The following is a 22576-nucleotide window of genomic DNA, read 5'->3' on the forward strand; positions in this document are numbered from 1 at the left end:
ATACATTTAATTCCATTTGCAACATTCAAGGCAGGAATCAGCAATAGTATGATCTTCACATTCCAAATAGCCCCTACCCAAAATTGTATTTCTGAATTACAGCCACCATTAATTTAAATGAATATATAAGTATACAAAGGATGTATAGAATAAAAACATCACCTTACTAATATATGATCATGGGGTCATTTTGGGTAACATTGAAAGGCACAAAGAAGCACATATGTCATCTCAAATTAATTCTAGAGATAATCTCTGATATACTTCATCTCCACTTTAATACTTCTGAATGTGTTTCATTTCACAACAGTTATTATATGAATATGACACATTTAACGTAGTCTTAGAATTGAAGAAATATAGAATACATATATTCTACAATATACTATAAACTACATATATTTAATATATCATGAACACTTGTCCTGAGAGAAAATGCTTTTCAAAGTGTCTTTTATTTTTGCTAAGTAAAACTTATTAATAGTTCCAGTACAAGCTATCATTTGCAAATATCATAGGGTTTTTATTGAGGATAAAGCTTTGCCCAAATCTTTGATTACTTCCTTAGGTTAACTTCCCATAAATGGAAGAGCTAAGAATAAGCATTTTAAATGTTATTTATTTATTCTTCTGAAACAACATTAAATGCCTTTTTTCTTTTTCTTTTTGTAGATGAAATCTCACTCTGTCACCCAGCCTGGAGTGCAGTGGTGCAATCTCAGCTCATTGCAACCTCCCATGTTCAAAGATATTCTCCTGGCTCAGCCTCCCTAGTATAACTGGGACTACAGGCCCACACCACTAGGCCTAGCTCATTTTTTGTATTTAGAAGAGACAGGGACATGGCCAGGCTCGTCTTGAACTCCTGACCTCAAGTGATCTGCCCGCCTCGGCCTCCTAAAGCACGGGGATTTACAGAGTGAGCCACCGGGCCTGGCTATCTAAATTTTAAAATAGTTTTTCTAGTACTGTAAAGAATGTTATTGGTAATTTGATAGGATTAGCACTGAATCTGTAAATTGCTTTGGGCAGGATGGCCATTTTAAGGATATTGATTCTTTGTATCCGAGGGCATGGAATATCTTTTCATTTGTTTTTGTCATCTCTGATTTCTTTGAGCAGTGAGTAATTCTCATTGTGGGGATCTTTCGCCTCCTTGGTTAGCTGTATTTCTAGGTATTTTATTCTTTTTGTGGCAATTGTGAATGAGATTGCGTTCCCGATTTGGCTCTTGGCTTGGCTGCTGTTGGTGTATAAGAATGCTAGTGATTTTTGTACACTGATCGTGTATCCTGACACTTTGCTGAAGTTGTTTATCAGCTGAGGGAACTTTTGGGCTGAAACTATGGGGTTTATTAGATACAGAATTATGTCATCTGCAAACATGGATTGTTTGACTTCCCTTCTTCCTATTTGAATGCCCTTCATTTCTCTCTCTTACCTAACTGCCCTGGCGCGGACTTCCAATACTGTGTTGAATAGGAGTGGTGGAAGAGAGCATTCTCGTCTTGTGACAGTTTTCAAAGGAAATGTTTCCAGCTTTTGGTCATTTCAATATGGTGTTGGGGATGGCTATGTAATAGATGGCTCTTAATATTTTGAAGTATGTTCCTTTAATACCTAGTTTAGAGTTTTTAACACGTCAAAAGCCTTTCTACCTATTGAAATAATGTCGATTTTGTCTTTAGTTCTGTTTGTTTTGTTTTAGATAGTCTTGCTCTGATGCCCAGGCTGGAGTGTAGTGGTACCATCTCGGTTCACTGCAAACTGTACCTCCCAGGTTCAAGCAATTCTCCTGCCTCAGCCTCCTGAATAGCTGGGATTACAGGCACCCACCACAATGCCTGGCTAATTTTTGTATTTTTAGTAGACACGGGGTTTCACCATCACGGCCAGGCTGATCTTGAACCCCTGACCTCATGATCCACCTGCCTTGGCTTCGCAAGGTGCTGGGATTACAGGCGTGGCTTTATTTTTTTTTGAGACAGAGTTTCGTTCTGTCGCCCAGGCTGGAGTGCAGTGGTGCGATCCTGGCTCACCATAGTCTCTGCCTGTGGGGTTCAAGTGACTTTCCTGCTTCAGCCTCCTGAATAGCTGGGACTACAGGTGCACACCACCACATCTGGCTAATTTTTTTTATTTTTAGTAGAGATGGGGTTTCACCATTGGCCAGGTTGGACTTGAATTCCTGACCTCAGGTGATCTGCCCTCTTTGGCCTCCCAAAGGGCTGGGATTACAGGCATGAGCCACCACACCCGGCCATCTTTATTTCTTTTTATGTGATGAATCATATTTATTGATTTGCATCCTTGCATCGCAGGGATAAAGCCTACTTGGCCATGGTGGATTAGCTACTTGATGTGGTGCTGGATTTGTTTTGCTAGTTATTTTCTTGAGGATTTTTACATTAATGATCATCAAGGCTATTGGGCTAAAGTTTTTTCTGTTGTCTCTGCCAGGTTTGGTATCAAGATAATGCTGGACTCAAAGAATGAGTTGGGAGGAGTCCCTCTTCCTCAGTTTTTTGGAATAGTTTCAGTAGAAATGGTACCAGCTCTTCTTTGTGTATCTGCTAGAATTTGGCTGTGGATTTGCCTGGCCATGGGCCTTTTTTGGTTGGTAAGCTATACATTATTAATTCAATCTCAGAGCTTGTTATTGGTCTGTTCAGGGATCCAATTTCCTCCTGGTTTCAGTTTTGGAAGGGTGTATGTGTACAGGAATTTATCCATTTCTTCTAGATTTTCTAGTTTGTGTGCATAGAGGTGTTGATAATAGTCTCAATGGTTATCTGTATTTCTGAGGGGTCAGTGGCAACATCCGCTTTGTTGTTTCTAATTGTGTTTACTTGGATCTTGTCTCTTTTCTTATTAGTCTAGCTAGTGTGTCTATCTTACTAATTTTTTCAGAAACCAACTCCTAGATTTGTTCATCTTTTGAATGTTTTTTCCTGTCTCAGTCTCCTTCAGTTCAGCTCTGATTTTGATTACTTCTTTTTTTTCCTGCTAGCTTTGGGGTTAGTTTGCTCTTGCTTTTCTAGTTCTTTCTGTTATGAAGTTAGGTTAATGTGAGATCTTTCCAGCTTTTTTTCTTTTTTTTTCAAAAACAGTCTTGCGCAGTCACCCAAGCTGCAGCACAGTGGCACGATCTCAGCTCACTGCCACCTCTGCCTCCTGGGTTCAGGTGATTCCTGTGCCTCAGCCTCCAGAATAGCTGGGACTACAAGCATACACTGCCACAACTGGCTAAATTTTGTACTTTTAGTAGAGATTTTGCCATGTTGGCCAGGGTGGTCTCAAACTCCTAGCCTCAGGCAATCCACTCTTTGGCCTCCCAAAGTGCTTGGATTACAGGCGTGAGCCACTGTGCCTGGCCACTGACCTTTCTACCTTTTTGATATGGGTGTTTAATGTGATAAATTTCCCTCAACACTGCCTTAGCTGTGTCACAGAGATTCTGGTATGTTATGTCTTGTTTTCATTCGTTTCAAAGAACTTCCTGATTTCTACCTTAATTTCATCATTTACCCAAAAGTCATCAAGGAGCAGGTTGGTTAATTTCTATATAATTGTATGGTTTTCAGTGATTTTCTTAGTCTTGATTTCTATTTTTATTGTGTTGTGGTCAAAGAGAATGGTTGGTATAATTTTGCTTCTTCTGCATTTTTTAAGGATTGTTTTATTAAGGATTGTTAACACATAATATTTTTAACATATAACAAATATAATATTTTTAAGGATTGTTCAATTGTGTGATTGATTTTAGAGTATGTGCCATGTGGTAATAAGAAGAATGTATATTCTGTTGATTTTGGGTGGAGAGTTCTGTAGATGTCTATCAAGTCCATTTGGTCCAGTGTTGTGTTCAGTTCTGGAATATCATTGTAAATTTTCTGCTCTGATGGTCTAATACTGTCAGTGGGGTGTTAAAGTCTCCCAGTGTTGTGTGGGAGTTTTTTTTTTTTTTTTTTTTTTTAAGAGATGAGGTCCTGCTGTGTTACCCAGGATGGTCTTGAAAGCCTAGGCTCAAGCAATCCTCCTGCCCTGGCCTCCCACAGTGTTGGGGTTACAGGCGTGAGCCACTGTACCCGGACCTTTTTCTTTTTTATTGGGTGGGGGTGTAAGTCTCTCAGAAGGTGTCTAAGAACATGCTTTACAAGTCTGGGTACTTCTGTGCTGTGTACATATATCATTTAGGATAAGTCTTGTTGAACTGAACCCTTTACCATTAAGTGATGCCCTTCTTTGTTTTTTTTGGTTTTTGTTGGTTTAAAGTTTGTTTTGTCTGAAATTAGATTGCAACCCTTGCTTTTTTCTGTTTTCCCATTTGCTTGGCAGACTTTTCTCCATCTCTTTATTTTGAGTCTATGGGTGTCATATGGGTCTCATGGGATGAGAGATGGATCTCTTGGAAGACAGAATCCCATTAGACCTTGCTTATTTATCCAGCTTCCCACTCTTGTCTTTTAATTGGGGCATTTAGCCCATTTACATTCAAGGTCAGTATTGATGTGTGGATCGGATCTTGTCATTGTGCTGTTAGCTGGAAGCAATCTTGTTTGTATAGCTGCTTTATAGTGTCATTGGTCTATATACTTGTTTTTGTAGTGTCTGATAACAGTCTTTCCATATTTAGTGCTTCTTTTGGGAGCTATTGTAAGGCAGGTATAGTGCTAACAAATTTCCTCAGCATCTGCTTGAGGGAGAAGGACCTTATTTCTCCTCTGCTTATGAAGCTTGCTTTGGCTGGAAATTATTGGTTGGAATTTCTTTTCCTTAAAAATGTTGAATATAGGCCCCCAATCTCTTCTTGGCTTGCAGGGTTTTTGCTGACAGGTCCACTGTTAGCCTTTTAGACTTCCTTTGAAGGTGACCTATTAGTTTTTCTTTCATTTTGACCTTGGAGAATCTGATGATTGTGTCTTGGAGATGGTCTTGTGAATTATTCTGTGGGGATTCTCTGAATTTCCTTAATTGCGATGTTGGAGGAAAGAAGGCACTCTGGCTTTTTGAGTTGCCAGAGTTCTTGTGCTGATTCCTTCTCATCTTTGTGGGCTAATGTTTCTTCAATCTTTAAAGTTGCTGTTTTTTGTTTTTCTTTTTCATTCTTTTACCCTATTTTATGACCTTGGATGTTTGAGCATGGGTTCAGTTGATGGGCTTCGTTTCTAGGAGATTTTAGGGGGCCAAGGCTCAGCTCAAGACTCCTGGACTGTGTGCTCTAACTCTGGGGAACTGGTTTCAGGTCCTGGCTTTTGGATAAACCCATTTTAACTGGGGTGAGATGATATCTCATTGTCTTTTTTTGACGATCAATGATGTTGAATACCTTTTCATATACCTGTTTGCCATTTGTATGTCTTCTTTTAAGAAATGTATATTCAGATCTTTTGCCCACTTTTTAATTGGATTATTAGATTTTCTTAAGGTGTTGCTTGAGTTTCTTATATATTCTGGTTACTAATCCATTGTGAGATGGATAGTTTGCAGATATTTTTCTCCCATTCTGTGGGTGTTTGTTTCCTGTGGGTTTTCCTTCACTTTGTTTCCTTTGCTGTGCAGAGGCTTTTTAACTTGATGTAATCCCATTCACTTACTTTTGCTTTGGTTGCCTGTGTCTGTGGGGTATTCGTCAAGAAATTTTTGCCCAGTCTAGTTTTCTTTCAGTAGTTTCATAGTTTGAGGTGTCAGATTTAAATATTTAATCCATTTTGATTTTTGTACATGGCAAGAGACAGGGGGCTAGTTTCATTGCTTTGTATATGGATATCCAGTTTTCCCAGCACTGTTTATTGAAAAGGCTGCCCTTTGTCCAATATATGTTCTTGACACCTTTGTCAAAAGTGAGTTCACTGCAGATCTGTGGATTTGTTTCTGGGTTCTCCACTCTCTTCCATTGGTCTGTGTGTCTGTTTTTATGCCAGTACCATGCTGTTTAAGATACTATAGCTCTGTAATATAAATTGAAGTCGGGTAATGTGATTCCTCTAGTTTTGTTCTTTTGGCTCAAAATAGCTTTAGCTATTTTCAGTCTTTTATGGTTCCATACAAATTGCAGGATTGTGGCCAGGCGTGGTGGTTCACGCCTGTAATCCCAGCACTTTGGGAGGCCAGGTAGGCAGATCACGAGGTCCAGACACCATCCTGGCCAATATGGTGAAACCCTGTCTCTACTAAAAATATAAAAATTAGCTTGGGCGTGGTGGTATATGCCTGTAGTTCCAGCTACTCAGGTGGCTGAGGCAGGAGAATCCCTTGAACCTGGGAGGCAGAGGTTGCAGTGAGCTGAGATTGTGCCACTGCACTACAGCCTGGTGACAGAGCAAGACTCCATCTCAAAAACAAAAAAATAAAAAATAAATTGTAGGATTGTTTTGTCTATTTCTGTGAAGAATGTCATCGGTATTTTAATAGAAACTGGATTCAATCTGTAGACTGCTTTGGGTAGTATGGACATTTTAACAACACCACTTCTTCCAATCCATGAACGTAGAATATCTTTCCATTTTTTTTCTGTCCTCTTCATTTCATCAATGTTTTTATAGTTTTCATTATATCTGCTGTTACTGCCCTTGTTCACTCAAGGCTCTAGGGCTATACAATTAGCAGGTGGCAAAGTTGGCCAGGCTGTGTACTTTCCTTCAGGGTGGCAAGTTCTCCGTGGGTCCAGAGATACCTTCCAGGAGCCAAGTCCTAGATTCAGAAACCTTAGAAATCTACCTGGTATTTTATTCTACCGCGGTTGAGCTTACACTCAAGTCATAAGACAAAGTTCTTCTCACTCTTCCCTCCCCTTTCCAAAAGCAGAAGAGTCTCCCTCCATGGCCCCCAATGCCACAAGCCCACAGGAAACACTGCCAGGTTACTGTTGATGTATACTCAAGGGCTAAGGGCTCTTCAGTCAGCTTGTGATGAATGCTGCCAAGGCTGGGACTCACCATTCAGGATAGTGGACTCCCCTCTGACCCAGGAGAGATCAAGAAATGCCATCCAAGAGCCAAAGCCTGGAATCAGGGATCCCCCAGAAGAGTCCTCTTTGTGCTCTACTCCGCTGTGGCCAAGGGAGTACCTATGCGGCAAGATTAAGTCCCCTTTACTCTCCCCTCTGCTTTTCTCAAGTGGAAAGAGAAGGAGTCTCTCCCCATTGACGATAGCTGGGAATGTGCTGGGGTACAGAAGCCAGCATGTCTCAGAGTCTCACCTAAGGCCCACAGTGTGTACTACCTGGCTACTATCACTGATTATTCAAGGCCCAAGGGCTCCTTAGTCAGCTGGTGATGAATTCTACCAGGACCGAGTTCCTCTCTTCAAGGTAGTGTGTTCCCTTCTAGCTCAGGTGATATCTAGAAATGTTGCTTGGGATCTAGGGCCTGGAATGGGTGCCTCAGAACTCTGCCAGTGTCTTATCCTGCTGTGGCTGCGTTGGTATCTAAGTTGCAAAACAAACACCTCTTTACTCTTCCCTCTCCTCTCAAGTGAAAGGAAGAAATCTTTTTCTGAGCTGCCCAGGGTTGGGGAGGGGTGGTACAAGTACTCCCCTGGCTACCCTGCTGGTGTCTCACCATGTCATATGCCCCCTACGTCCACTGGCTCTGAGCCTAGCACAGCATTAGGACTTGCCTAATAGTTGTAGTCCTTGTGGCCTATACTTCCCTTCAAGTTTATTTAGAACCCCAGAGCCCTTTAGCACATAGTGGCAAGGCTTGCTGGAACTCAAGTTCTGACCACTGGGTTGGACAATTCTCCTCTGGTGAGGGCTGGCCTGAATGTTCCCTCTGTGGGCATTGGATGGGATCCGCCTGGTGTTGCTTAGTTCCAATACAAATCCCATAATTACTGTGTTTTAACTCCCACAAGCACAAGGATTCTCTGTGCCACATGGCTGCTGCTGGGGTATGGGAGAAGGGTGGTGCTAGCAATTCAAGAGACTATCTTTTCGGCTAGGCACGGTGGCTCAGGCCTGTAATCCTAGCACTTTGGGAGGCTGAGGAGGGCAGATAACGAGGTCAGGAGATTGAGACCATTCTGGCTAACACTGTGAAACCCTGTCTCTACTAAAAAATAAAAAAATCAGTCAGGTATGGTGGCAGGCACCTGTAGTCCCAGCTACTTGGGAGAGTGAGGCAGGAGAATCGCTTGAACCTGGGAGGTGAAGGTTGCAGTGAGCCGATTGTGCCACTGTACTCCAGCCTAGGTGACAGAGCTAGACTCTGTCTCAAAAGAAAAAAAAAAAAACTGTCTTTTCTACCCTCTTTTAGTGATATGAAGTTAAAACTAGGGACTGTGAGTGTTTACCTGATTTTCGGTTCTTATGAAGGTACTTTTTGTGTGTGTACACTGTTAAATTTGATGTTCCTGTGGGGAGGACAATTGGTGGAGGCTTCTACTTGGCCATTTTGCTCCATCTCCTGCTTCTTGGCATTATATATATATATTTTAAAAGTTCTGCCAATTTTGGTGAAACTTGCTATCTAGCAATTGATTAATCAAGTGAATATACAACAGATCTATAAGGCTCTTGAGAATTTTATGCCAACAGTAACACTGTCAGTTGTACTGAAAGGGAAAGAGAGATCAGAACTTTCTTTTTGTTTTTTACAGACAGAGTTCACCCAGATTTCAGGGCAGTGGCAAGATCATAGCTTACAGCAATCCCGAACTCCTGGGCTCAAGTGATCCAGTGATCCTCCCACCTTAGCCTCTCAAATAGCTGAAACTACAGGCGTGTACCCACTACACCTAGCTAGTTATTATTTTTTGTAGACAGGGTCTTGCTTTATTGCCTAGGCTGGTCTTGAACTTCTGGACTCAAGTGATCCTTCTGCTTTGGCCTCCCAAAGTGCTGGGAGTACAGGTGGTTTCAGCTGGCTTACGGGAGCACAGAATACAAGAAGGCTGTCCAGGCCCCAAAATGCTAGAAATAGGAAACAAGTTGATAAAACTACTTAGTTACAAACATGTGCTATCTTTCATGAAAAAGAAAGATTCATAGAGTATTGAGCTGCAGAGGAATATTATTAGGCCTAGAAACCCAATGGATTCTGCCCATCTGGATTGCAAAATTGCTTGGAATCGGTGATATTTTCTACCATTTTTCCTTTTTGAACAGAAATGTCCTGAACTTAGCTCACGCATCTCTCATCATTGTATTTTAAGAAGAGAGAGAACTTGTTTTCTTAATTTTTCAGTTCCTCACAGAAAGGAATTGTGTCCTAGAATAGATCATACCCAGATCCTGACTCATATACCTAGTTTAGACAATTTAGATGATGAAATTTGGAACTTTTGAGCTGATAATATTTAGATGAGATTTTGGTACCTATTACAGGGATGCTGTGGTAACAAATACCTAAAAAATATGGAAGTGACTTTGGAATTAGGCAGTGAGCAGAGACTGGAAGAATTTTGAGAAGCGTGACAAAAAAAGCCTAGACTGCCTCAACTAGACTGTTAGTAGAAAGCTGGACATTAAAGATTTGTCAATTTGAAGGCTCGGAAGGGCTGACAAAGATGTTATTGAAAAGTGAAAGGAAGGGAAACATTATTATACAATGGCAGACAGCTTGGTGGAATTATGTCCTACAGTTATTTGAATTCTGGTCTGATCTTTCAGTTATCTTTTTCTTCCTTTATTTCTGTTGCTGTTATTCTACTTTTGGGAGACTTCTTCAACTTTGTATTCTAATATTTCTCTGAATGGAAAACAACTTCATAGAGATATAATTCACATACCACATAATTTACCTATTTAAAGTTCAATGATTTTTGGTATATTATTAGTTTTTAATAATTGTAGTAAAACATATAATACAAAACAGTTATCAATTTGACCACTTTTAAGTATACCATTCAGTGACAATAATTATACTTAGTCTTGTGCAACCATAACCACAAACTATTTCCAAAACTTTTTCATTACCCCCAGCAGAAACGCTAATCACTAAACAATCATTTCTCCACTCTGCAACCTGGCCCCTGGCAAAGTCTATTCTTCCTTCCATCCCCATGAATTTGCCAATTCTATATACTTCAAAAAAGTATAATCATACAGTATTTGTCCTTTTCACTTTGGCTTATTTCACTTAGCATAAGGTTTTCAATGTTCATTTACATAGCATAAATATCATTCCTTTTTATGGTAGAATAATATTCCATTGTATGAACATACCACTTTTTGGGCTTTTGTTATTTTTCTCTGACATATAATCATCATGTGGCTCACATCTGTAATCCCAGCACTTTGAGAATCTGAGAAGGGAGGATCCCTTGAGCCCAGGAGCTTGACACCAGCCTGGGCAACACAGCAAGACTCTGTCTCTACAAATAATTTTAAAAATTAGGCCAGGTGCAGTGGCTCACACCTGTAATCCCAGCACTTTGAGAGGCCAAGTTGGGCCAATCACTTGAGGTCAGGGGTTCCAGATCAGCCTGACCAACATGGTGAAACCCCATCTCTACTAAAAACACAAAAATTAGCTGGGTGTGGTGGTGCACGCCTGGAATCCCAGCTACTCAGGAGGCTGAGGCAAGAGAATTGCTGGAATCTGGGAGGTGAAAACTCCCCTGAGTTGAGATTGCACCACTGCATTCCAGCCTGGGCAGCAGAGCGAGACTCCATCTCTAAAATAAAATAAAATAAAATTAGCCTAGTGTGGCACATGCCTCTAGTATCAACTACTCAGGAGACTGAAGCAGGAGGCTTGTTTGAGCTAAGGAGGTCGAGGATGTAGTGAGCCATGATCGTGCCACTTCACTCTAGCCTTGGTGACAGAATGAGATCCCATCAAACACATATACACACCAAAAAAAAAAAAAAAAAAAAAAATTACACATTTTTATGGGGTACAGTGTGATATTTCAATACATGCACACAATGTATAACAATCAAATCAGGGTTGGGACCGGCACGGTGGCTCATGCCTGTAATTCCAGCACTTTGGGAGGCCGAGGCAGGTGGATCACCTGAGGTCAGGAGTCCAAGACCAGCCTGACCAACATGGAGAAACCCTGTCTCTTAAAAAATCAAAACCAAACAATCAAATCAGGGTAATTACCATATTTATAACCTCAAGCATTTATCATATCTTTATGTTGAGAAGACTCAAAATCCACTCTTCTAGCTATTTGAAAATATACAATAAATTGTTAATTATAGTCAGCCTATAGTAGTATTCAACACAAGTAACTTGTTCTTCCTATCTAGCTATAAACATATAGAGGGTCAACAGGTATATAATAAAATGCCTATCAAATTAAAAAAAATTTTACTGTCAATCTCACTTGTATATGATAAAAATATTTTTATAAAAACATTAACATTTCATGGATGTATTATTTTAAAACACATTTTTAAATTGTGATAAAAAATTAATAACAAAATCTGCCATTTAAACCAATGTAAAGTGTGCATTTCAGTGATATTAAATGCAATCACGATTTTTGTTTTTTCATTGATACATAATATAAATACAGGAGACAAGTGACATTTTGTTGCATGAATGTGTAATGATCAAGTTAGGGTATTTGGGGTAACTATCACCTTGAGTAACCTTTCTATGTGTCAGGATGATTTCAAGTTCTCTCTTCTAGCTACTTTGAAACATTCAATACATTGTGGCTAACTATAGTCATCATATTCTGCTGTCAAACATTAAAACTTTCACCTTCTATCTAACTCCATGTTTGCTGCTCTTTTCATCTGTACCCCATCCATCTTTCTCAGTCTTTGGTATCAATCATTCTACTCTCTAACTCCACGAGATCAATGTTTTTAGTTTCCACATGTAAGTGAGAACATGCAAAATTTGTTTTTCTGTGTCTGGCACATTTAAGGTAATGATCTGCAGTTCCATCCATGTTGTTGTAAATAACGTGACTTCATTCTTGTTAATGGACAAATAACATTCCAGTGTATACATACCACATTTTCTTTTTTTTTTTTTTTTTTTTGAGACGGAGTTTCGCTCCTGTTACCCAGGCTGGAGTGCAATGGCGCGATCTCGGCTCACCGCAACCTCCGCCTCCTGGGTTCAGGCAATTCTCCTGCCTCAGCCTCCTGAGTCGCTGGGATTACAGGCACGCACCACCATGCCCAGCTAATTTTTTGTATTTTTAGTAGAGACGGGGTTTCACCATGTTGGCCAGGATGGTCTCGATCTCTCGACCTCGTGATCTACCAGCCTTGGCCTCCCAAAGTACTGGGATTACAGGCTTGAGCCACCGCGCCCGGCCTCCATACCACATTTTCTTTATGCTTTCATCCACTGATGCATACTTAGGATGAATTTGTATCTTTGTTATTGCGAATAGTGCTGCAATAAATGGGTGAATGCAGGTATCCCTTTGATATACTGATTTCTTTTCCTTTGGATAAACACCTAGTAGTAGGCTTGCTGGATCATATAGTTCTATTTTTATTATTTTGAAAAATCTCCATACTGTTTCACATAGTAACTGTAGTAATTTATATTCCTACCAACAGTATATAACAGTTCCCTTTTCTCTGCATCCTAGCCAACATCTACTACTTACTGTCTTCTTATTAATAGCCATTCTATCTGGGTAATAAGATGATAATAAGATAGTTTTGATTTGCATTTCCCTGATGATTAGTCATATCTAACATTTTATTATATATGTATTAACCATTTATATGCCTTCATTTTAGAAATGTCTATTCAGCCGGGCGCGGTGGCTCAAGCCTGTAATCCCAGCACTTTGGGAGGCCGAGGCGGGTGGATCACGAGGTCAAGAGATCGAGACCATCCTGGTCAACATGGTGAAACCCCGTCTCTACTAAAAATACAAAAAATTAGCTGGGCATGGTGGCGCGTGCCTGTAATCCCAGCTACTCAGGAGGCTGAGGCAGGAGAATTGCCTGAACCCGGGAGGCGGAGGTTGCGGTGAGCCGAGATCGCGCCATTGCGCTCCAGCCTGGGTAACATGAGTGAAACTCCGTCTCAAAAAAAAAAAAAAAAAAAAAAAAAATGTCTATTCATGTCCTTTGCCCATTTTTTCATGGAATTATTATTATAGTTTTTTACTGTTCAGATGTTTGAATTCCTGGTATATTCAGATATTAGTCCCTTATCAGATGAATAGTTTGCAAATATTTTCTCCCACTGGGCAGGCTGTCTCTTCACTCTCTTGTTTCCTTTGCTGTGCAGATTTTTAATTTAATATAATCCCACTTGTCGATTTGTGTTGTCTGTGCTTTTGAGGCCTGGGCCATAAAATCTTTGCCTAGATCAATGTCCTGAAGTGTTTTCTTCTAGTTGCTTTATAGTTTTGGGTCTTATGTTTAAGTCTTTACTCCATCTTGAGTTGATTTTTGTATACAGTAAGAGATAGGAGCCTCGTTTCATTTTCTACATCTGGGTATTAAATTTTTCCACTACCATTTATTGAAGAGGGTGTCCTTCTGCAATGCATGTTTTTGATGCTCTTGTTGAAAACCACTTGGTTATAAATATTTGGATTCTCTTCTAAATTCTCTATTCAGTTCCATTGGTCTATGTGTCTGTTTTTATACCAATACTGTGCTGTTTGGTTACCCTAGCTTTCTAATATATTTTGAAGTCAGACAGTGTGATGCCTCCAGCTTTGTTCTTTTTGTTCAGGATTGCTTTGGCTATTCAGGCCTTTTTTTTGTTCCATCCAAATTTTAGGATTTAAATTTTTTTAAAATTTTATTTATGTTATTTTGAGACAGAGTCTTGCTCTGTTGCCCAGGATGAAGTACAGTGGTGTGATCTCGGCTCACTGAAACCTCTGCTACCCGATTTCAAGTGATTCTCCTGCCTCAGTCTCCCCAGTAGCTAGGATTACTGGCATGTGCCACCATGCCCAACTAATTTTTGTATTTACTTATTTTTTTTCTTTTTGAGATGGAGTTTTGCTCTTGGTGCCCAAGCTGGTGCACAACGGTGTGATCTCAGCTCACCACAACCTCTGCCTCCCAGGTTGAAGTGATTCTCCTGCCTCAGCTCCTGAGTAGCTGGGATTACAGGCATGCACCACCACACTGGGCTAATTTTGTATTTTTAGTAGAGGGTTTCTCCATGTTGGTCAGGCTGGTCTCGAACTCCTGACCTCAGGTGATCTGCCCGCCTCGGCCTCCCAAAGTGCTAGGGTTACAGACATGAGATAATACGACCAGCCTAATTTGTCCATTTTTAGTAGAGACGGGTTTTCACCATGTTGGCCAAGCTGGTCTCGAACTCCAGACCTCAAGTGATCCACCTGCCTTGGTCTTTTTATTTTATTTTATTTATTTTTTTTAAGATGGGGTTTCACCATGATGGCCAGGCTGGTCTTGAACTCCTGACCTCAGGTGATCCACCCACCTCGGCCTTCCAAAGTGCTAGGATTACAGGCGTGAGTCACCACGCCCAGCATGCCTTGGTCTTTCTAAGTGCTGAGATTACAGGTGTGAATCACCATGCCCAGCCTGACTGTTTTTTTGTATTTCTGTGAAAATGACATTGGTATTTTGATAGAAATTGGAGACTGAGCTCTGTAGATTGCTTTGAGTAATATGTTCATTTGAATACTAATTCTTCAGATCCATGAGCATCTGGGATGTCTGCATTTGTTTGCGTCCTCTTCAGTTTCTTACATCAGTGTTTTATAGTTTTCCTTGTAGAGATCTTTTACCTCCTTAAATTTCTTTGTAGATTTTTTTTTTTTTTTTTTTGATGGGAGAAATAAATAGGATTACCTTCTTGATTTCTTTTCTTTTTTTTTTGTTTTTAAGACAAATTTTGCTGTTGTTGCCCATGCTGGAGTGCAATGGCATAATTTTGGCTCACTGCAATCTCTGCCTCCCATGTTCAAGGGATCCTTCTGCCTCAGCCTCCCAAGTAGCTGGGATTATAAGTGCACACCACCACACCTAGCTAATTTTTGTATTTTTGATAGAGACAAGGTTCCACCATGTTAGCCAGGCTGTTCTCAAACTCCTGATGTCAAGCGATCCACCTGTCTCAGCCTCCCAAAGTGGCCTTCTTGATTTCTTTCTCAGCTAGCTCATTACTAGTGTATAGAAACACTACTGATTTCTATATGCTGATTTTGTATCCTGCAAGTCACTGAATTTACTTCTCAGACTTAAGAGTTTTTTTGATGAAGTCTCGAGGTATTTCTAGATATAAGATCACATCATTAGCAAAGAGGGACAATTTGACTTCTCCAATTTATTTCATTCTCTTGCCTGATTCTCTTAAAGTACTATGTTGAATAGGAGTGGTGAAAGTGGGGATATTTATCCTGTTCCAGTTCTTAGAAGAAAGGCTTTCAGCTCTCCCTCATTATGCATGATGTTAGCTCTGGATCTGTCATATATGGCCTTTATGTATGTATGTATGTATGGGTGTGTGTGTGTGTGTGTGTGTGTGTGTGTGTGTGTATTTTTTGAGACAGAGTCTTGCTTTATGGCCTGTGTGTGTGTGTCTGTGTGTGTGTATTTTTTGAGACAGAGTCTTGCTCTGTTACCAGGCTGGAGTGCAGTGGTGCAATCTCAGCTCATTACAACCTCCACCTCCTGGGTTCAAGTGATTCCCCTATCTCAGCCTCCCAAGTAGCTGGGACTACAGGCGTGTGCCACCATACCAGGCTAATTTTTTGTATTTTAGTAGAGACAGGGTCTCACCATGTTGGCCAGGATGGTCTCAATCTCCTGACCTTGTGATCCACCTGCCTCGGCCTCCCAAAGTGTTTGGATTATAAGTGTGAGCCACAGGTGCTCAGCTCCTGAAATTATTTTTTCTGCTTGTTACAGTCTGTTCTTAAAGCTTTCAAATATCTTTTGCATTTTATTCAATAAATTCTTAAGTTACAGATTTTTTTTTTTTTTTTTTGAGATGGAGTTTTGCTCTTGTTGCCCAGGCTAGAGTGCAATGGCACAATCTTGGCTCATTGCAACCTCTGCCTCCTGGGTTCAAGCAATTCTCCTGCCTCAGCCTTCTGAGTAGCTGGGTGAGCCACCACGCCTGGTCGAGTTGCAGAATTTTTTAGTTCTTTTTCATAATATTTATTTGATAAAATTCTCATTCATATTCTAAATTGTTTTTCTGATTTCTTTGTATTGTTTCTGAGAATTGTCTTGTATTTCACTGAGCTTCTTTTATATCAAACTTTGAATTATTTTCCTGGAATTTGATAAATTACTTTGTTTTTGAGATGGAATCTTGCTCTGGCCCAGGCTGGCGCGAAATGGTGAGATCTCGGCTCACTGCCGCCTCCACCTCCCAGGTTCAAGCTATTCTCCTGGCTCAGCCTTCCAAGTAGCGGGGATTGCATGCCACCATGCCTGGCTAATTTTTGTATTTTTAGTAATGACAGAGTTTCACCATGTTGGCCACGCTGGTCTCCAATTCCTGACTTTGTGATCCCCTAGCCTCAGCCTCCCAAAGTGCTGGGATTACAGTTGCAAGCCACTGTGTGTAGCCGATAAATTACTTTTTGATTAGAATCTATTGCTAGAGAATTATTGGGTTCCTTTGGAGTTACCATATTTTCTTGCTTTTCTTGATTTCTGTGTCCTTACATTGATATATGTGTGTCTGGTATAACAGTCACTTCCCAGTGTTTTGAATTTACTTTCATAGAAGAGGACTTTTCCCTGAAGATGTACCTATGGTGTTGGTTGTGCAGGGTACTTTGATTTTGATTCTGGGTGTGTACAGTAGTGTAATCTGTTTGATTCCTTCTACTGTAAACAGAATCAGTGGTATCCATGACTTCCTCAGTGGCTTAGGGCAGCCCCCAACCTTTTTGGCACCGGGGGCAAGTTTCATGAAGACAATTTTTCCATGAATGGTGGTGGGGTTTGTGGGGGTAGGGGATGAGGGTTGGGTGGGATGGTTTCAGAACAAGATTGTTACACCTCAGATCATCAGGCATTAGAGTCTCATAAGGAGTACACAACCTAGATCCCTCACATACACAGTTCACAATATAGTGAATCTATTGCCACCGCTGCTCTGACAGGAAGCAGAACTCAGGTGGTAATGTTCGCTTGCCTGCCACTCACTGCCTCCTGTGGAGCCCAGTTCCTAATGAGCTGTGGGGGTCTGGGGGCCCCTGGATTGGGGTGCAGTTGATAGTGGAGGCTATGGTAAAGTATTGCTGTGGACTGGGCTGTCAAGTGGGTCTAGGCAGGCCAATTCTTGAGACTCTGGCTGGCTTGCTGGAGTGCCAGGAATGGCAGCAGTGGATCAAGGGTGGGTCCCTGAGCCCCTGGGCAGTGGACATGGTAAGGGTGAAGGCAGTAGCAGTGCTGAGACAACCCTCTGGGACCCAAGTGTTGTACAACGGTGCTAGCAATGGCTATGATGGGTCGGCTAGTACCCAGATGGACAGGTAGCACATGAAGATGGGTACCAGTTGTGGTGGTAGTGGCAGGTTGAGTGGCTCTGACCCCAGACTCTGGGAAAAGTGCTCAGCTATCACTGGTTGTCAGTTGGGCTGGACAATCCCCAGGCCCCTTGATGGGATGTGCGGATAATGTAGGTGATGAATCAGTTGCTGCTTTCAAGATTGTCAACAGTTTGATTATGATGTATCTAAACAGGATTCTCTTTGTGTTTCTCTTAGGTGGAGCTGTAGATTAATGTTTTTCATCAAATTTGAGAGGTTTTCAGCTATTATGTCTTCAAATCTTTTTTCTCCCCCTTTTTCTTCCCACCTCTGGAGCTCCCATTATAGGTCTACTAAGCAACCTGACACCAGGGGTTGCTACTCTCTCCAGCCAATGACTTAGGTGAAGGTCAAGCTCATAAGCATGTACCATCTGCTGATAGGTCTGTGCATAGTTGGGGGATGAACTCAAAGCTGCACCCAATTTTCAAGTACCCCTTGGATTTTTGCTTTTCACCAGGTTCTTTTGCATCTTTCCCCACAGCATGTATAGTTTTCCAGTTGGCTGGGAATGTGTGGAGAGCTTATCTCAGTCCTTTTATAGACGTCTAATTTTGAGAATATTCTTTAACTTGGATTATCACCTTGGGCCATCAAAGTTGCAGCTTTACTCCATGCATTTCTGCATCAACCACTTTTAGCTGGCAAAGTCAGATTCCTCCCTCTCCTAAACCCCACACATATATACTCACTATCTTCCTGAATGAGTGTATCTCCTCTGGTGGCAAAGCTGTTGGTTTTGCAGTTAGTTCTATGCTGGCAAAATTACTATTCTCACCAACCATGTTTCTTTCACTTATTTTTTTGAGTATGCCATCACTTAAAAGAATTTGCTTCAAATTAATCTATTAATCTATTTTGTTTTCTTGCCAAAGGGAAAAATATCTATGGAGGAGATCTGATGTCAAAGACTAACATAACTTAAAAGTCACATATTCTAGGAATCTATGTGAACTTGAACTTCATCAGAAATAATCCAATTTGTAATAAGGTCCTGTTATCAAAATATTTCTAAATTATGGCAACTGACCCAAAGTAACATTTTATAGTTTGATACAATTAAAATAAAACTTTTCTCCAGGTATATGATTCAACCAAAACGTCATCTACTTGTTTGGCACAGAGTATCTATGAGGAAAGCAATGCTACTGTATGATATGGCAAAAACTTGATGGACTCACTGTTGAAAATGGTTTCTAGTTCCAGCTGGCCTCCTTAGGTTTTGATCTACCAATAATATAAAGCGGCATTAAGTCCCCACACTTGTGAATCAACTGATTCTTATCCTGAAATATCAGGATAATGGCTGTGTCCCAGGTAACTTTCAATCTTTTCTAGATCTGATGACCAAACTGACAACTACAAAAACATTTCCATCTCATCGTGTCCACTCAAAAATAGTCAATACCCTGAGGTTTCATTCATACATACAGGACTCTTTTCCACAGCTAATTACGAGAACAGCTAGAAGACAGTATATTTCTTCATATTCAATAAAATGAAAAGAAACCAACCTCTTTTTTCTTCTTCTCTTTTTAGTTTATCTTCCTCTATTTCTTTTGGCAATTTTTCCTTTTTCTCTTTCTCCACATCATTATGCAAATGTTTTGTGGTATAGCTGAGTGCTGGTGAAAGAAGGATCTCTCCATTTTTGCAGAGCTCATCACGAATTTTAATAAAAAACTGCTGAAGTTCTACCGCATCTTCATATATTTCTGAATCTGTCCTATAACGGTATCAAGAGTATCCATTGACACAAAAGCTGTTTCTTTTAAACACCTCGATTATATGTTAAATTCTATTAAACGCTTTTTTAATTGATAAAATGGTATTTCTGTACAGAGCTATAAAAGATACTTCAGGGTATCTTTCTGAAGTTTGTTAGAACAAAATCCAAAGTGTCATTTTACCATGGTAAGTCTCATGCCCACCATTTTCCTTTACTTCAAGGCTCACTTCTTGTACAGCTCATGTAAAAGGAAAGGACTCACATATTTTCCCTTGGAGATACATGGCACATACATCAACTGATTCTGGCAGGGGATGGTGGCTGCCAGAACCAAGAATTGTACCAATGCTCCACAGTATGTTCAACACTTACTTTTATGTATTCTTTGGATTTTTACTTTCTCTTAATAGCAGACAAGCATATTATTACATAATAGGCTTTATCTATTTTCTTCCTTTTGGTCCTACATCATGGTTGCCTAGGCTAGTGAGAGCCTGTGAATATGTGAACCTAAAGCAAAGCCATGAAGGAATTCTGTAATGGTTACAAGCCTCAGATTTAGTGTTCATTTTAATTTCCCAGAAATAACTGTGTAATTCTGGAGAACAGGCAAAGGCAACATAATGAAAGATGGAAAAAAGATTATCTATGTCATACCCAGAACATTTGAGTCTCTTTCCTCATTTATGAAATAAGGGGCCCAGGCATGGTGACTCACACCTATAATCCCAATGCTTTGGGAGACTGAGGTGTGAGGATTGCTTAAGACCAGGAGTTTGAGACCAGCCTAAGCAACACAGCAAGACACTGTCTCAACAAAAAATTAGCTGGGCATGCGGGTACACATTTGTAGTCCTAGCTATCTGGGAGGCTGAGGTGGGAGGGTTGCTTGAGCCCAGGAGTTCAAGGGTGCAGTAAGTTATGATGGCACCACTGCATTCCACCCTGGGCAACAGAGCAAGACCTTGTCTCCCAAAAAAAAAAAAAAATCAATAAATAGGCCAGGTGTGGTGGCTCATGCCTATAATCCCAGCACTTTGGGAGGCCAAGGCAGGTGGATCACTTGATGTCAGGAATTTAAGACCAGTCTGACAAAAATGGTAAAACCTCATCTCTACTAAAAACACAAAAATTAGCCAGGCATGGTGATGCACCCATGTAATTGCAGCTACTCAGAAGGCTAAGGCAGGAGAATCGCTTGAACTCAGGAGGCGGAGGTTGCAGTGAAGCAAGATTGTGCCACTGGACTCTAGCCTGGGCAACAGAATGAGACTCTGTCTCAAAAAAACAAAACAGGGCCAGGCGCGCTGGCTTAGGCCTGTAATCCTAGCACTTTGGGAGGCCAAGGTGGGTGGATCACCTGAGGTCAGGAGTTCAAGATTAGCCTGGCCATCATGGTGAAACCCCATCTTAGTAAAAAAGTTCTTTTTGTTTTTTTTTATTTTAAATAAATTATTTTATTTTTATTTAAAAAAAAAAAATAAAAAAAAATAAAATGCAGGGAGTCGGCAATATAAACTTCAGAATTTAGACTGGAAGAAATTTTATTACTATTTCTAGTTCACTGTGGTCTGAGGAAGGTTTACACATAACTGTGTTTTTTGTTTTTTTGAGACCAGGTCTTGCTCTGTCACCCAGACTGGAGTGCAGTGGCGTAATCACAACTCACTATAGCTTCAACTTCTTGGGCTCAAGCTGGCTAATTTTTAATTTTTTTGTGGAGACAGGGTCCTCCCTATGTTGCCCAAGCTGGTCTTGAGCTCCTGGCCTCGAGTGATCCTCCTCAAGGATCCAAAGTGCTTAAATTACGGGTGTGAGCCACCACTCCTGGCTGGCTTAAATAGAATTCTATTAAGTAAGAATACCAGAGTCTAAAAACGTATTCACAAAACTAACCACAAAGGTCTTAGCAGTTACAGAGACACTCTGCTCAGGAGTGTGGCCAAGTTAGCCGCCTGTTGATATATGCCACTAGAGCATCAAACTTCAGAGAGGTCCCCAGGATGCCACTCCCCATCAGCAAAGGTGAACTGGCAAGCAATTAAAAGACACTATCAATAGCCTAAATGGTGTTTCTGGAAAGGGTTTTCTTTTTTTTTTTTTTAAGATGGAGTCTTGCTTCTGTTGCCAGGCTGGAGTGCAGTGGCATGATCTTGGCTCACTGCAACCTCCACCTCCTGGGTTCAAGCGATTCTCCTGCTTCAGCCTTCTGAGTAGCTGGGACTACAGGTGCACACCACCATGCCTGGCTAATTTTTAGTAGAGACGGGGTTTCACCATGTTGACCAGGATGGTCTCGATCTCTTGGCCTCGTGATCTGCCAGCCTTGGCCTCCCAAAGTGCTGGGATTACAGGCGTGAGCCACCGCGCCCGGCCAGAAAGGTTTTAAATATATTTTGTGGTCACAGAAATGTTAGTACTTGTAGGAAATCAATAAAAATAAAACTCACCAAGGGAAGACACCCATGAAATACTTTTTTTTTTCTTCTTGAGACAGGGTCTCACTCTGTTGCCCAGGCTAGAGTACAGTGGCACGATCATGGCTCACTGCAGCCTCAATCTCCTGGCTCAAGCAATCCTCCCACTTTAGCCTTTTAAGTAGCTGGGACTACAGGCACATGCCACCAAGCTTGACTGATTTTTAAAATTTGATTTTAAGTAGAGATAAGGAAGGTCTTGCTATGTTGCCCAGACTCATCTGGCACTCCTATGTGCAAGCCATCCTCTCACCTTGGGCTCCCAAAGTGCTGGGATTACAGGTATGAGGCACTGTAGATCAAAATTAGAAGGAAATTTAAGTTTAATGTAAATCTAAATTTGACTGCTTCTTTTAGAACACTTAATGTCTTCAGCAAGCTCTTAAAGTGAGAAATCTGAGATTAAAAAAAAAAAGCTAGGGTAGGCGTGGTGGCTCACATCTGTAATGACAGCACTTTAGGAGACCAAGGCGGGTGGATCACGAGCTCAGGAGTTCAAGACCGGTCTGACCAACATGGTGAAACCTCGCCTCTAGCAAAAATACAAAAATCAGCCAGGTGTGGTGGCATGTGCCTGTAATCCCAGCTACTTAGGAGGCTGAGGCAGGAGAATCACTTGAACTTGAGAGGTGCAAGTTGCAGTGAGCCGAGATCATGCCACTGCTCTCCAGCCAGCTTGGGTGACAGAGCAAGACTCTGTCTCAAAAAAAAAAAAAAAAGCCCCATGAAGTACTTAAAATGGTGATCAAATTTCTATCAGTCTAACCTCAGATCAATGCCTTACAGCTATTTTATTTAAAGGATTCGTGGACTGAAGTCAAATACTGTAAGAAAAATGCTAAAATGCTGTTACTATTTCCAATTCCTATTTCAAATTAGAAACATTTATCTCTTTAAAAAACACATTCTGTGACAGGCTGTATTTTTTTTTTTTTTTTTTTTTTTTTTTTTA

At 40.8% G+C, this 22576-nt stretch overlaps 1 protein-coding gene across 33 annotated transcripts in view; it reads right to left on the reverse strand.

The window, feature by feature from the left end:
• PBRM1 (polybromo 1) overlaps positions 1 to 22576 on the reverse strand; it is a 149618-nt gene that overhangs the window by 47266 nt on the left and 79776 nt on the right. For all 33 annotated transcript variants that reach the window (XM_032290133.1, XM_032290135.1, XM_032290114.1 and 30 more), the window contains one exon: positions 18933 to 19144. In XM_032290133.1, coding sequence (XP_032146024.1) covers positions 18933 to 19144 — 212 coding nt within the window. The remainder of the gene's footprint in view (positions 1 to 18932; positions 19145 to 22576) is intronic.

Source organism: Sapajus apella, unplaced genomic scaffold (assembly GCF_009761245.1).
Source record: "Sapajus apella isolate SASKATOON/1434 unplaced genomic scaffold, GSC_monkey_1.0 scaffold23, whole genome shotgun sequence".
Taxonomy (NCBI): Eukaryota; Metazoa; Chordata; class Mammalia; order Primates; family Cebidae; genus Sapajus; species Sapajus apella.